We start from the raw sequence: 15154 nt of genomic DNA on the forward strand, positions 1-15154 counted from the left end.
AGGAATACTCAGTTTGTCCACCCTTCTGAGTTAAACATTAAGCATTACCAACTCAGCAAAGAAAAATCTACCCATTAAGATGAAAGCTCATTGAAGACTTTTTTTGGCTGAATATCCAATAGCTAATGAAAAGTAAACAAAGTGCTGTTTTGTCCAAAGAACAAGATAGTGAAAACACAGGAATTATTCTCAAGCTGTTGCATAAACAGCTGACACTACTGATGTGTGTACGACACAGGCCTAGTTCTAGTGACTCTTAACACAAAAGTAGAGAGTAGGCGTAACTGGCAACAGAGATGGACAGTGGGGAAGAGAGGAGGGACAGGCAACTGACAAAGCTGTCTGGGGAAGCATGGCCAGTAACAAATGATGGAAACGATGCTCATACCATTAGGCAGGTCCCGGTCTGTGTGGAAGCCATTTTGTAAGGTCTGGAGACTTTCCCAGCTACCAGAGCCTGCAGCTTCTGCAACTGCTGGAGCAGAGTCCTGGAATAGGAAACAACCCAAATCAGAATTTGATAAAGAAGTAATGGACAGTGAGTGATGCAAGATTTCCACTACCCCTTTTGTAATTTACCCTGATTTTCCTTTTTTGTAAAAGCAAATCTCTGCCTGTTGCTATATTTTGCCCAACTTCTCCCACCAAACAGGCTAGGGAAGCAGAAAACAAACAAAAAAGGGTGAATTTGAGATATGAGGTGTGCAGGAATTTGTGGGAGAAATGCCCCGATGTGCCATTATGCTGAGGTAACTCGCTGCAGCACCTTCCCTCAGTCTTCTCACCAGCAGATCCACCACAACCTTCACTACAACTACCCACAGTTATGAATGTCACATTCAAGTGCAGCCAGCCATCTCTCAAAGCCTTGTAGAGCTAGGCTACCATGAAAACCACCCTCTGGGATGGAGGCTGAATGTTATAGTCAAGTCAGACCTTGAGCACAGGCCTGCCTGCTTCCACTTCCCTCAGAGATGCATGCTCTGCAGCTCGACCCATGCCCCAAACCATATGGTGGAGAGAGAAATAAAAAACAATTCTGATCCCCTCCAGCTTCTTCAGTCTTGGCAAACTCTGCAGAGGGATGTGGGCAAAGCCAAATGTTGAGTTCAGCGATTAATTCACTCTCTGGCTGCTCTGGTGGGAACATGTGCTGAGGTCTCTCTGCCCCGTTTAACTGAACACAGGCATCGGTACATACAAACACAGAACAGTGGTAGGTGTGGTACAAAGAGCCACCAAACCCTTCACTGGCTGGTGAAGAAATTTGGGACAAGGGAGACTAACCACAGAGCATGCAGTTCCCAAGGGCACCAAATTCCGGTCTACGGAATTCTACGGACTACTGAACATTCCCCCCTGGGATCACTGGCTGTTTTACACAAATATGCTTGAGCTTTTATAAAATGCCAGGTCATAGAGCCAGGAGGTTGCAGGAGAGTCCCGGCTTTATCTCTTTTCAAATCCTCTTCTGCTCCTTGTACATGTGGAGAGAAGCACACAGTGTCCTCCTGGCTGTGCTAGAAAACCAAACCCAATTAGAAAGAACAGTGTGTATTTTGAAAAATAAAAATAAAATAAAATAAAAATAAAAATTCCCTGGCTTTTAGGTCAATCTCCTGATTTTGCAGGGTGGGGCTCATGCTTTTTCAGCAGCGGGGCTGCCCGTGGTCCCAGAGAGGCCAGGCGGTGGGCTGTGCCCCATGGGCATGAGTGGCCAGGCAGCAGTATCTGGCAGATAGGGTACTTTGGCTGGGCCAACGGCAGCCCTCAGCCCCAGCAGCAGTGGCTAGCCTGGAAGCTGGGGACACAGCCCTTGTGTCACGGATGGGAGTAAAGGAGTTTGGCAGAGCCTTGAGGAGTGCTTCAGATCTTTGCAAGCTGTAGAGGCGGCAAATGGGGCTATAGAAATGAGCTTCCCTCTCACCAGCCCTGCAGCAGCCCCTGCCCTTGCTCACACCTACTGCGCCCAGTTAAGAGGAAGCGGGGCTGGGCTCTCCTCCAGCTCCTGCTGTGCATCCCCACCGCAGCAGCACGAATCTTCCTTATCTGCTTCCGAGGAAGCAAATTCCCCTCGTGCTCTGTTGGCCGGCTCTGCATCTTGGGGCACAAATGCTCACCCAAGACTCTGGTCTTGGCTAAGGAAGCCAGGAGCCTGCTCCGGGGCTGTGGGAGCAGCTTGCTCCTTTCAGGCAGGCAGCAGCAGCAGATGGGAAGGAAAATCTCCAGGCTTGCAGGGAGAGCCTCCAGCCTTGCTTTGCCAGAGGATGAGGCATGGCAAGGGCTGGGGGACTGGACTGCACAGTTCCCACTGGCACCACTTGCACAGGGAGTTGCCCTGGATGTGGAGGGAGCTGGAATCCATGCCTGTACTAGAGGAAGGGGCTTTCCCTGTACGCACCAACTCTGTTCAGCTGTTTCTCAAGAGAAACCTGAAACAGCTGCCCGATGCGCAGAAGAGCAGAAACAGCAGACTTGAGAGGCTGTTGCACGGGGCCTCCCTTGGAGCTGCTGCCCTGGAGACAGCCAGAGGCCTAGAGGGCTACAGGGAGGGCAGCGTGAGCCAGAAGGGCTGCAGGGAGAAGGAGGAAGAGATGGGAGAAAACTCCCTCCCTGCCTCCCTCCCCTCGCTGCGGCGCGGCCTGGCCGTCCCAACACAAACATTCCAGCTCGCTAACCAAACCCAGCTGCCTCGCTGCTGCCACGGGCTGAAAACCAGCGCCTCGCCGTGCGGCGCCCGCCCCGCCAGGAGCTGGGGTGCTGCCTTTCTCTCCTCTCCCTCCTGCCCCAGCGCTCCCCTGGCCTCCCTTCCATTGCACACTTCACAGGGAGGTCAGGTTTAGCCCCTCTTACCTGTTTGCGTTTTCTAAGGTCTCCACTTTTTTCCAGAGTTCATTGTTTTCTGTCGTGTATGTTTCAACCCTGTGGGAATAAAACCCACGGCTGGTTAGTTACAGGGGCTGGTCAGATGAAGCAGACGTTGGCCTTGCCTCTCTGGCAGTGGGGAGGCTCAGTGGCCTCATCCATTGCCTGCAGATGTGGTCTTGGAGCCAGATGTTCCTGGCTTGCCTGGCTGCCACCAGACCCCAGGGAAAAGTGGATGTGAGTGCGGGTGGACAGCTAAGTGCAACAGCCCAGGCTTTCCTGAGGTCTGGGAGAGCCGGCAGCACCCCCTGCACGCAGGACACGGGGATATGCAGGTGTTTCCATCCCCTCCAACTCCCTCTGGGGCTGAAGGAACCGCAAAGGAACCGGGGGGTACAAATTCACACCTCTCCCACCCAGAGCGAGGACCTGTCCTGGCTCGGTGCCCTGCACAGGGCAAGCGGGCAGCTCTGAGCAAACGCTGGGCCAGCTCTGACTGCAGGCACTTGAGGGCAGCAGAGAACCTGCAGGCTGCCTCCCACCGCTCCCGAGAGGAAAGTGGTTGTGCTGTGCTCCGGACAAGTTATCTCCAGGCCCAGGGACGCAGCCTGGTCGTGCTAAGGGTTTCCAGCACCACCTCCAAGCCAGGCGTTCCGTGTAAAAACTGGGCTTACAGCAAAGGTGTCAAACTGAATGCTGAAGGGCCCAAGTACGGACGTTGCAGAAAGCCAAGATGACCGACTTGTTGCATTCAAAAAAAAAAAAAAATTCACTGAATGCTCCTTTTGGTTTGCATTTAAACCTGGCATTGTTTGAAAGCCATCTGTCACAGCAACGCGCTAGCGTTACAGAGCACTGAGTGCGCACAGGCACCGCAGCCACGTCTGGGGATGAGGCCCCAGCACAGAAAGCCCCGGACCTGCCACTGAACAAGGCCGGCCACCTCCCCATCCCCAGCGTGAAGGATCGGGGTGGCAGTGTGGGACACCAGCTAGAGGTGATGTCCTCTGATGTCTGGACACACACCGAGGTGCTGCTGGTGGAAGGGCGTGAGAACTTGAAGGTGCCTTGAGTCATCTGTTTTCATTCAGCATTTCTGTGCACTTAGGCAAGATAAACAAATAGCATCGGGGGAAGAGTTAATTAAGGTTGGGTTTGGAGGATTTTTTTTCCATTTTGCTGATCTCAGGTGGTGTTAATAACACGGAACGAGATGGTATTTAAACAGAAATGTGAGTTTACAGCTGGATCCCTGCATTCTTCTTAGCCTGGGAACGTCCACCGGGGCTGCCAGTATGGAGAGGATCACAGGATCAGGCCCTCAGGAGTTATTTTCAACCCTCGGTGACATATGTCACTGTCATGTGATGTCACCTTAGGCTTATGCTTGTCGTACCTGCAGGACCTGAGGGTTGCAAGGAGCAAAACAAAGCTCATGCAGGGAAAGGGGAAAGGGAAGGGAAGATGGTAATACCAACAGTGCAGTGTTTTTCTTGCTGTCAGATGCTTGTGTCTCCACCTCATGGGGAGAAGGGGAAAAGCTGTAGTCACTGCCCTCCAAGGGCTTACTCCTTATGGGACAGGCAAATTAGGAGCAACTTCTAGTGAGGAACGTGACTCTTACCCCAAATCCCACCTTGCTGGCAGCCAAAATGGCCCATGTTCTGTAGGGGACCAGCCAAACTAAGCAGTTGGAAACACTAGGTTTCTAGAGCATTCTTCATCCTGGAAGAGGATTTCTAGGAGGGAGGGGAGTAGGGGCAGGATCCCAAACCAAACTTCTGTGCAGCCAGCCTTGCAAGGAATTGTGCTTTTTGAGCAAGTCAGTAGTTTTCTGAGTTGAAAATAAGTCTTTTTTTTTTTTTTTTTTTTTTTTTTACAGTCCACTGCAAGTCCAGTGACTGCTGATTGCTTCCCAATGTCAAATAAGTAACCCCCCGCTAGGGGCAGATACCGAGTCTCATACGGAGACAGCAGAAATTCCTGCTGCTCTTCTGGCATTTTAAAATTCACCATCTTGGTAAGAAGCGGTTCTAACAACCAACCTAAGCCATGATGTCACTGCTGAGTGGAGCTTCTGCACCCATCTTCGTACCATACTGGAAGTGAGAGGGGGGGGGAGCCCTGACCCTGACTCAGCCACCTTTGAACTGAGGAGCTGTGGGAAAGAATAACTACAAATGGATGGGACCAAGGGGGCTGTCAGAGCCGAAAGCACTAGAAAGAGGGGTTTGAAGGAACAGGGATCCTTTGTCAAAGGTAAGACTGAAAAGAAGAAACTTACTTTTTCTCTAGACACTCCACATATTCCTTCTTCTTCCTGCGACTCTCCTGAGCAGAGATCTGTGAGAGGGGCAGCCATCAGAGAGGAGTCAGTATCTAGAGTATCTGGAGCCTCTAGACATTTATTTGTGGTCCCCTTGTCTTGTCTGCTCCCTCCATATACAGCACCCTCAGGTAAACGGGGAAGGCATCTTCCAGTCTGCTATTCCGACTGGTCTCTGGGAGGGATGGATGCTGCAGGCATACAGCCTTCTTTGGCCTGTAGACCACAACCATTTGTTGCAGTATGCCTGATCCCCTTGCTGCTGAGAGCATCTTTTGGGTTGCATTTAACTCCTCTGACTCACACGGGTACGTGCTGTGGCCATCTGGGCAGATTCTGCCCCAGACCACTTCTGAGTCACTGGGTGACTAATTCAGGGTCTCGTTATTTCTCCCACAAGATGCTTTCCAATCACAGTCTGATAGCTTCTGCCTGGCTAATGAGCTCTGTTAACCGCTCATGTCCTATGCTGTGAAGTGGCTCTTGTTTCCGTGTCCCCACAGAGAGGCCTGACCAGGACAATCGGTCTGATCTATGATGTCTTAGCTTGTGGGCCCCATCCCAGGCCATGTACTTGCAGGGGATGGGCTAGAAGCCACACTCTCCAGCTACAGCTGCATGCACAGCATGCCTACACAGACGAACTAGATGATCTTTAAGGTCCCTTCCCACCCAAACCATTCTATGACCCATGGCACCATTTATGTGGATCGGGAGGCTTGTGCCAGTGCATCAAAGGTGGGATCCCACCTCTTCTGAGCTGCACCGCAGCTGAGGAGGCAAGGATAACTATAGCAGTGGTCAGATGAAGCTGCTCTGGAATCAAGGGAACCTCACGGTTATGTTTTTTGCAGTCACCTTGTTCTTGATTTTCCTCCTGACCCTCTTCAGTGCTTTCTCTTCTGCTTTGGTGAGGGGCAGCTTAGTAGGAATTGGGTAGCCCTCAGCAATCAAGGTGCGTTTCTCCTCTTCAGTCAAGAGCAGAGGGCCAGAGGTCCCTTGTAACTTCTGAAACACAGAGAGCAGCTATCAGCATCAGCAAGGAGTCCTATCCCAGCGGTCCTCCTTAAAGTCTTGTAGAGCAGCTAGGGGTGCAGTACAAATAGGCACAGTGCAGTGCTCCTTCCTGCTGTCACCCTGATCCTGGGGACACAACTCAGCAGCTGCTTTCCTCTTTACCTGGAAGGTCACCTGCTCAGTTACTCCTTTCTCTTCCATTAACTTCCTCAAAAAATCCCCCAGGGCAGAAGCCACTCCCCAAAGTATGGGCTGAAAGACAGCACTTGCTAAAACAAGGTAGCTGCTGGTAGGCATTTTGCAGGACTCACTGGGCCTCTCCTCGCTCCTGTGAACACCAACCTGTCCCCACACCCCTGTGCCAGGACATCACATTGCTTTGGCAGGGTGTTTCAGCTAGGAAACCTTAACGAGGACAGGACCCCCCAAGAGAGCCACAGAAAGCCTCCAGCCCCCTCTGAGCACCAAGGAGCCCCGTGTCTCAGCGACATCCTGCTGCCTCCTTACGTGTGGTGCTGTGAGGAGAGGTGAGGAGGAGATGGCAGTAGAAGAGCGAGCAGCGGGTCGGGCTGGGCTGGAGGGAGGCAGGGACCGGGGGCTCTGGGATCCGTCGCTGTCACTGCCGTGGCTGCTGGGCGGAGTTGGAGGCATCTGCACCAGGTCATCTACTGAGAATTAAGGATATTGAGTCAATGGCTGTCATGTCAACTGTTGGGACAGTCACAGTGCCCTGAGTAGCAACAGGAAAAGGCACTGCCATAAAACAGGACTGAAAGGAGAGGGTGATGAGTTTTAAAAGGTGGGGTGGCTCTAAGAACAAGGCTGGACTGAGTGTTGCCCAAGACAGAGGTGAGGCTGACCTCAAATGTGCTAAACTAGGAACTGCAGGAGTCAGAGAATTGTCAGGGGCTTTGCCAAGGCACTGAAGGTATTTACAAAGCAATAAGCTGCCCTGGTGTCAACCAAAATGGAGTACAAAGCCCGTGATGTTTTGCTCCATAGCCTGTTCACATGTACAGGAAGCTCTGTAGGAGAAGAGTTCTTCCAAAAGCACCACAGGGCTCGCACACTTGCCAGCACACTTGATCCAAAGGGGCTCTGGTCACTCAGCTGGTTGCCAAGCACTTGAAAACTGTCCCCACTTTGTACTAGAGAGCCCTGGGGGCCTTCATGGAGGTGGGAATATGCCTAAGGAATGTCCCTCTGAGGCAGAGTGGGAGTTCCTATAGTGCTTTCATTTGTACATCGGTGGACTTTCAGATGCTTGGGTTTCTTTCAAATTAAACTGGATCCTGAATATCCTGACTTTCAGATGGTTGTTTTTGGATAATGCTGCAGTCCCTCTGAGGATTTTAAAGGCACTCTTGCATATTTCCAGCTCTGAGGTAGCCTGTTTTGCCTGGGACTCCCTGTCTGAACAATTCTGTGTGTGACTGTCGGTCCAGACACAGACCTGAGTTGGAACCGTGCCGTGCCCACTCATCTATTGGCCTGTAGCTCAGTACTACATGTGGCTCTGCTCTCAGGTGTTGTATAGTGATGATCTATATCTGAGTAATTTAGAGGAATTTATGTCAACCAGCAAATTCTATCTTCTTACCTGCAGGTACATTTAGAAACTGGTTCACCTCTTTGGGTTCAGCTTTGATCACAGGTGCTGGAGTCATTTCTATGGGAGTCTGTGGAAGAGAAGCAGAAGGAGTTCTTGGATGCTGTCGCTTCCCTTGCCCAGGGGCTCCCACCAGTTCTGCTCCCAGCCATTGCTCCCCGCTCTGTGTTCTGCCCCATATCACAGCTCGGCCCCAAAGCAGCCTCTCACTGCACACAACAGCAGCCAAGTCCAAACCCCCTGAAGACTGTGTCGCTGGGCAGAAAGAGTGCAAACACGTGTTTGCAGAGGAACAGGCAGTGGCAGATGGATGTGCTGCCAACTCGTGCACCGAGTACCTCCGAGAGGGAGGCTACTTTTATCCTTGGCAATTCTTCCCTTGCTAGACCCAGACAGCGCAATTTAAACCAACCTCTGCATTACCATGGGAAGCCCCTCTTTGATCTGCCTTCATTAGAAATGGGAGTATAGAGGTTGTACAGAAAAAGAAACAGAACAAAACCCCCATCCTGCTCACATGATCTTCACCAGGACCACTGGGCATCTGTTTCCAATTGGAGGGGATTGAGAGTTAAATAAAGAGTACTTTTCTTTCCATCTGGGCTGTGCTGCCCCTCAGCTCCCTGGCTCACCAGCCCCCAGGCCACCACAGGCTGGGGGAGTTTTTACACTGAACAGACACATTGCAAACTCCTCCAGACTGTAAACACAGCTGAGAGAGCGCCATGGTATGGCTGCCGAGCACACACAGCAGAGCTTCGAGGGCACAGCAAGTTCAAGCTGTGTAAATAGTGGAGGAAGTTTGTGCACAGTTTTGGCTGGAAGTACACATTTGTTTTGGAAGGTTGTTTAAATGGGAAGATGCTCAGCATGAGTGAAAAAAGGAAGTGAACCCCAGAGATGCTCTCCTGTTATCTGCTGAGCAGCTACAAGATAGCTGAGGCTCGTGTGAGACTGGTCAGACCTTCCTGTCCAACACGGCTGGACTCAAGGACAGCCAAACTGAGCCCCCAGCTTCCTCCCACACAGCAGTGGCATAAGTGACTCTCCTTCAGACAAACAGACTTCTTAAGAACTTAGATATGACCAACTGACTTCGCCCCTTGTTTCTTAAATAATAGTTCCCATTTCCTCATAGGAAAATGCGAGGAGGACCTGGAGTGGGGCTTCCATTTCCAGTGAGCAGCTGATAAAAGTGAGAGGCCATATGATAAGCCCAAGACCATGAAAAAGACAGTGGCAGGGCAGGGTTCTGTACTCAGAAGTAGTGGGGTCATTGGCATCACATTAACTGACACTGCTCTCTGAGAAAAAATGTAATCCAAAGTCAATGAAAATAAGCAAAAGAGTGGTTACAGAAATATTGGCAGATTGGAGGGGACAGGCCTCCAGCATGTGCGAGCTTAAAAGCCTTTGGCTTTTGTGCCAAGGAAACACGCTTGTATTTAACCCAGATTGTAAAGCCTTCTGTGCCAGAGAAAACCCTCCTTCCATCGCTTTCTCTGGAAGGATAAACTGTCTTGTAGCTTCGCTGAAGGAATCGAGAAGACAGTTCTAGCTAGCCTAAGGTTTGGTGCTTCTCTGACAGCTATTTCAAGAGAGGAATGACAAATAATGCACTATCTGGGTTCTGCATCACCTTCTTCCGTCTGTCCAGCAGCTAAATCACCTAGCAGGACCCTGCAGTCACATGGCTGGGTCCACACCAGCAGGGGTGCTGCTGTGTGAGAGCCTGGGTTCCCGATGGATCTTAGATGGGCTCACCTCCTCGGGGACTGGCAGTCTCTGCAGAGGGTTGAGGTTCAGCACTGGTATGGAGCTGGCAGCTAGCTGGGACTCAGGCAGGTCTAGAGCCAGGTTCTGTTCCTGTTTCACCATGATGGAGCAGAGTTTGGGCCCCAGAGACCACACTCCATTCTCCAGCTCTGAAACACGCACAACGTGAGAGTCAAACTCCAGCAAGAACAGGACAAGTAAAAAAAAAAAAAAAAAAAAAAACCAAAGCCATGCAGACAGCTTCTCCCCCCTCCCCCAGGGAGGCTGCCTTTCCAAGTTTAGCACTGTCACCACACAAGCATGTGCAAGCCCACAACAGAGGGAACAAAAAGGAACAAGCCCCCAGCCTGTGGGGTGCAGACAGGACAGAGCTACAGGGATTGTGTCTCTGCTCTTCTCTGCTCTCGCTGCGCAGCCCGTGCTGGAGGACAGCTGCAGGGTTTCTTCCCCACTGATGTCTCAATCTATCCTCTGGAGCCTATTTGTATTTAGAGCTCTGTGTGAGAAGGATGCTGGGCTGGGTTCCTCAGGCAGCACGGGCAGCATCACAGAGCTGCCAGGCGTGTTACCAAGAATAGCACCACCTCTGTGCTAGCGAGCTGCAAAGAGGGCAAGCGTGAAGGCAGCGAAAGGCTGACGGGGGTCCATACGTGCTGCTCTGACCTCCTGCCGATGCTGTGCTGAGTACCAGAGCTTTGCTGCACGAAGGAGGAGAGGATGAAAGAAGTCTGGTGTGGCACCTTGCTTGTGGTGCTGCTCCCCTGTCTCACCTCCGCCACCCCGTGCTGCTCAGAGGCTGTATGCAGCCCTGCCACGCTGCCGTTGCTGGCAGGAGCACAAGCAGCAGCAAGAACAACAGCAAATGCCTGAAGAGCACCAAAAGGAGCTGTGTGGGGGCCCTCTCCTCAGTCCCTGCCTGCCCCTGTCCCATGCACGTCTGTGGCATGAGCTGGGCTCACCACTGGAAGCAGAGATCCCAGGAGCTAGGATTCAGGCAGCGGTGCAGCTCAGATGTGGAAAAAAAAAAAAAAAGCTGCTAAGCAGGAGAGCTGCCTGGGCTCTGCTCTGAAGTTTTGGTCCCCTTATTGCTCTTCAAACACTTCAGCCTGCCAAAAAGCTACTTCTAGCTGGCCTGGAGCCTGCATCCTCCTCTCTAATCCTCATCTCTTCCCTTCCCCTTTTTATCTGACAACCAGAAACTCATTTGTCTTGACACAGGACAGACTTTTGCTAAGTATGTCACCAGATAGTGCCCCAGTTGGCTCAGCATGAGGCAACATTCAGGCTCACTCGCCGGCCCCCTGCACTTTTCTCAATGCGTACAGCGCTCACAGACCCAGGGGAGCTGCCTAGCTGTCTGCTGCCCAAAGCAGCTCTGCAGTGCAGGGCCCAGTCTAGAAGACATCCTGGCAAGAGAAGAGGGGGAGAAAGGTCCTTTTCAGCTCCACGAAAGCCTGCACAAAGTAGGGCACAAAAGAGGCATCTTTTGGATGCATGGCATCTATGTTGCCCTCAGGAGAGGACAGGGTAGAATCCTTCAACACGATGGTGCCAAAGCTTGGGCAGGAATTACATCAGTTAACACAGTATTGCCCCTTGCCAGTGGCATGTCTTCCCATCTTTGGTTTGGCACCCCTTAGTTTGCTGCCTGGATAGGTCTTCCTAGCAGAAGCCCATTCTTTCCAGCTCCCTGTGTAGCTGGAAACCTTCGAGCTGAGACACCAGTTGCTGTGGCTGCTCTGTGTGCGTAGTGGCTCAGCGTGCTGCTCCCAGTGCTGCTGGATCGCTTCCTGGAGCTTCCACCATGCAGCAGGGCCAGCAGCACTGGGGAGCACATCAGGCAGGGGTGCGCTGCATGGCCGTGACAACCGAGAGGCCGCTGAGCAGACACAGACTGAATTGCATTTTCTTTGTCCGACTATGTACATCAAAACCACAGCTGGTAATGAAGTCCCAGTCACCTCTGGTATGCAAGCAAGCCCTTTCTTATAGAAGGAGGCAAGGTGTTACACAGCCACAAGTATTTGCAGACAAAAAAAACCTTGGACTTTCTCTGTCTGATCACAGCCTGTTACAGAGATGAGGGGTCTTGAGAGGTCTTCCGGTCTGTGCCTCCACTGCAGGCAAGTCCAGCTAAACCTGTGTCAGGCCTGGCAGAGGGTTGTCTGACTTGATCTTATCCCTCTGCAAGGCGGTTAGGAGTCCACAGCTTTCCCCATTAAATCTTTTCTAGGGTTTCACTATGCCCATGATGGGAAAGTTTTGCCTATTGGCTAATCTGAAGTTCCCTTACTGTGATTTTAAGCCTCACTCTCCTCATCCTCCCTTTCTGTTGCAAAACTTTGCACATCTCTTTTTCTCAGAGGCATCCTCCATCTGGGAGGGCTGCTGCTGAAGCAAGTTACCAGAGCAGACCACCAAGGGTTTTCCCCCTTCAGATTTGACTCAGCAAGAGAGCAGCCCCCTGTGCTGTCAGCCCAGACAGCCCAAGGAGCAGACACCCAAATAAGTATGTGCTGTCCTCCCGTTTCCTGTCTACATTCTGACCCTGCTCTCTTTCCCACCCTCAGAGATTTATCTGGGGAATGATTGGGTTGCAGACTCAAACATATAAGCCATGAGAGGGTCAATGTGGGACTGAGAACGAGGCCTTTTGTGTGGACACATCTAAGTTCTGCCGTCTGAGAGAACATTTCAGAGGTATGGCCAGTCTGTAACCACTGCAGAATCCACAGTATATTGCTGGGTGAGGGATGCCAGGAAGGTCATCTTCTGCTGTTGGTACTCTGTACATAATGGGAAAAAGTATGGCTGTGAAATATCCACAGCTGTCCTGGGTTAGAGAGGTGGTAAGACAAAGAGCAGTGAGGAAGCAGGACCTGGACAGGAGTGCAGTCACTAGCCTTGGGGCTGGTTCAGCACCCACTGTTTTGCACGACCCCGGCTCTCCCCGCTCCTGGCATTGAATCACACCCTGCGGAACTGAGGGCTGGTACTGAGAACTGGAGCAGCCAGCCTGTGTGCGCAAACCATCTGGAAAGCAGACTCCACTGATAAACAGGGTCACAATGCACCCAGCAGCTTGCCCTAGCTGACCCACGTTAGTGGGAACCATGTGGGAAGGGGCAGGATTTGGAAGTGCTGGAGGTCTGCAGCAAAGCTGGGAGAAAGCTGATAAACAGCAATCCTCAGCCAGCTCCAAGCCTAGACAGAGCCCGGGCATTCCTGAGGAGCTCTGCAGACCAAGCAGTGCTTGGTTAATGTTAAAGAAAAGCCACTCCTGGGTAATTAATTTGAGCTGAGTGTCTAAAAGGACTGAGACTGGCTGGAGCTGTGCCAAAAGGACTGCACAGTGTTACAAATACTGGACCTGACTCAGGGCTACACTACAATATGACTCACATCCCATTACAAGCCAAGATAGCCCTGGAAAGATGGGCTGAATTATCCGACTGCGTGATGGGGTGCATAGGTACCCCTGTGCTTGCCGCACTGATAGCAGGCTTCTCTCCCTGTATAGAGCTCATCTGCACCCTCGGAGAGCAAGTGTCAGGCCCACCTGGAGCTCTCCTGGGTTATGTGCTTCATGCTGTGCTGGCCTCTGCCCAAGGGGGAATGTCACACTCCATTCAGGAGACTCGTGGTCTTGCCTTGGAGAGACTGCAGCTGAAGCAGGCGTATGCCCAGACACAGAGGAGCGGATGTGGTGACAAGTGTCCCAGGGAGGAGTCCCTGAGGTAGCTTCATGCAGCCGGGCTTCATGGAGCATTTCACTGCTCTCTACAACTCATGCTTTTTGCTTCTCTCATTCCCAAGCCTCATCCTCCTTGTGTTCATTTGCAGGGGCAAAATAATGACTCGTCTGTGCGCTCACGCCGGTTTGTTTTTTGTTAGTTGCCTGGTTGCCTGTCTGGGCTGAGTGCTCTCCAAGACCGCACTGGGGTTAAAGCTAGGAAAAAAGAACCATGCAAATGGAAAGCTTTTTGATACCAAGGCAGAGCTTGCTCGGCCTGCCACGAGCCTCTCTCCCAGCACCTCTCCGAGTGGCCCCTACGGAACATGGTAGGAATGGCTGTGCTCTTTGCAGGGACCAAAGAGGCAGTGAAGGCCAGTTCCACCCCTCCTGCCTTTGTACCACAGAGCTGGGATCCTTCCTGGCCATAATAGGGAAGCCTCTGTCCCAGGTCTCACTCTCATTCAAAGTAATGGCTTTCTTCTGTGTATACTGAGCCTGTGCCACTGCTTTTTCAGGCAGCCTGGTTGTCCATCAGCTGTTGGGACACCCACACAGTCCCGCAAATTACAGGACTCTCTGCAAGGACGGCTCTAAAAATATCCAGCCATCATAAATTATCCTGAAATGAATTGTTTTAAAAATAGGTTTTGAAATGACTGTTCCTCTCTGTCTCCTGCTAAAAGATCTGCTGGTAAAGAAGCCACTTAGCTTTCCACATGTACCAGCACTGGTTGCAGCCAGAGACGCATGCTTCCTCTATCCAAGCCAAAACCCTGCTGACGGATGCCAAAACAGACCTGGATCTGGGGCATCCACACCCAGGCTTGCAAGATCCTAAAAAGACTTTGCCTATTGCTTGCCAGAAGCTGGCAGCATGCAGAACCACAGCCAATTATTATCCTCGTAAGTATGTTAGCCCGGCAAAGGAGCAATGTGGCCGTCAGAGCACAAACCGAAGGAAAAAATGTGGGCTGTGTTTGACAATGGCAGATCAAATTCTTCCCTGGATTAGCCATGCGCAAGCCCAAGGAATAGCCAGTTTGTCCTTATATATGGAAGGCAGCCAGAGCCTCTGCTAACAGATGTGCCTGAAGCTGTGCAGTGCGCACGTCTCACGCTCACCGTTAGCATTATCTTCAGTCTTGACAGGCATGAGGGGGCTCTGGGGAGCAGAGTCTCCACTGAGGGAGTAGCTGTGCTCTGCCTGGATGCCTGGAGTGGGTGGGTCCAGGTCCATGTCCAGCAGCGGGTTCTTTTCGGCCAGCACTGGGTCATCGAAGAAACTGCTGAAGAGGTCGTTGGAGAAATCCTCCATGTTGTCGGAGAAGTGATCCAGGTTCTCGGAGAAATGCTGAGGAAAGACCAAGGGAGAGGGATTGTTAGTGTCAAGTCCAGGATGGATCTTAGAGCCTTCCTCTGCGCTGAGAGCCAAACCTCAGTGACAGCCCTTTCTGGATGGGAAAATGCAGTTGCTATCCCTTTCTTGCATCAGTTTGTTAAAAACACTACAAATCTAGATAGAAAGGGCCTAGGTGCTGTTCAGCGTCTCTGCCTGTTTATCTATGCCACAAACACTCACGAAACTCTTCTATATTCTTACATCCCCTCCCTCCTCAGTGTGTAACTATCTTCAGCTTCCCAGCATCATCTCACTACGACACCTAGCCAAACAGAGCACAAGGCAAGAAATCCCTGTGATGACAAAATGCAAGTGTGGCAGAAAATCATGGTCTTCAGCACCTGTCTGTGGTGACAGACACTTTCTCATGTTCTCTGCCAGCAGCAATAGGCACTCTGATGCCCCAGAGAACATCAAACCAGCTGC

General features: G+C 51.6%; 1 protein-coding gene across 3 annotated transcripts in view; it reads right to left on the reverse strand.

Moving 5' to 3' along the window:
• The window catches only part of CREB3L1 (cAMP responsive element binding protein 3 like 1), a 45207-nt gene that overhangs the window by 7053 nt on the left and 23000 nt on the right, over window positions 1–15154 (reverse strand). For 2 of the 3 annotated variants that reach the window (XM_040558677.1, XM_040558675.1), the window contains exons 2-9: window positions 14452–14680; window positions 9582–9742; window positions 7809–7887; window positions 6716–6876; window positions 6050–6199; window positions 5150–5208; window positions 2854–2922; window positions 389–488 (exon numbers count right to left, since the gene is read on the reverse strand). In XM_040558677.1, coding sequence (XP_040414611.1) covers window positions 389–488; window positions 2854–2922; window positions 5150–5208; window positions 6050–6199; window positions 6716–6876; window positions 7809–7887; window positions 9582–9742; window positions 14452–14680 — 1008 coding nt within the window. The remainder of the gene's footprint in view (window positions 1–388; window positions 489–2853; window positions 2923–5149; window positions 5209–6049; window positions 6200–6715; window positions 6877–7808; window positions 7888–9581; window positions 9743–14451; window positions 14681–15154) is intronic. The other variant, XM_040558676.1, reaches the window with a different exon arrangement.

Source organism: Cygnus olor, chromosome 5, assembly GCF_009769625.2.
Source record: "Cygnus olor isolate bCygOlo1 chromosome 5, bCygOlo1.pri.v2, whole genome shotgun sequence".
NCBI lineage: Eukaryota > Metazoa > Chordata > Aves > Anseriformes > Anatidae > Cygnus > Cygnus olor.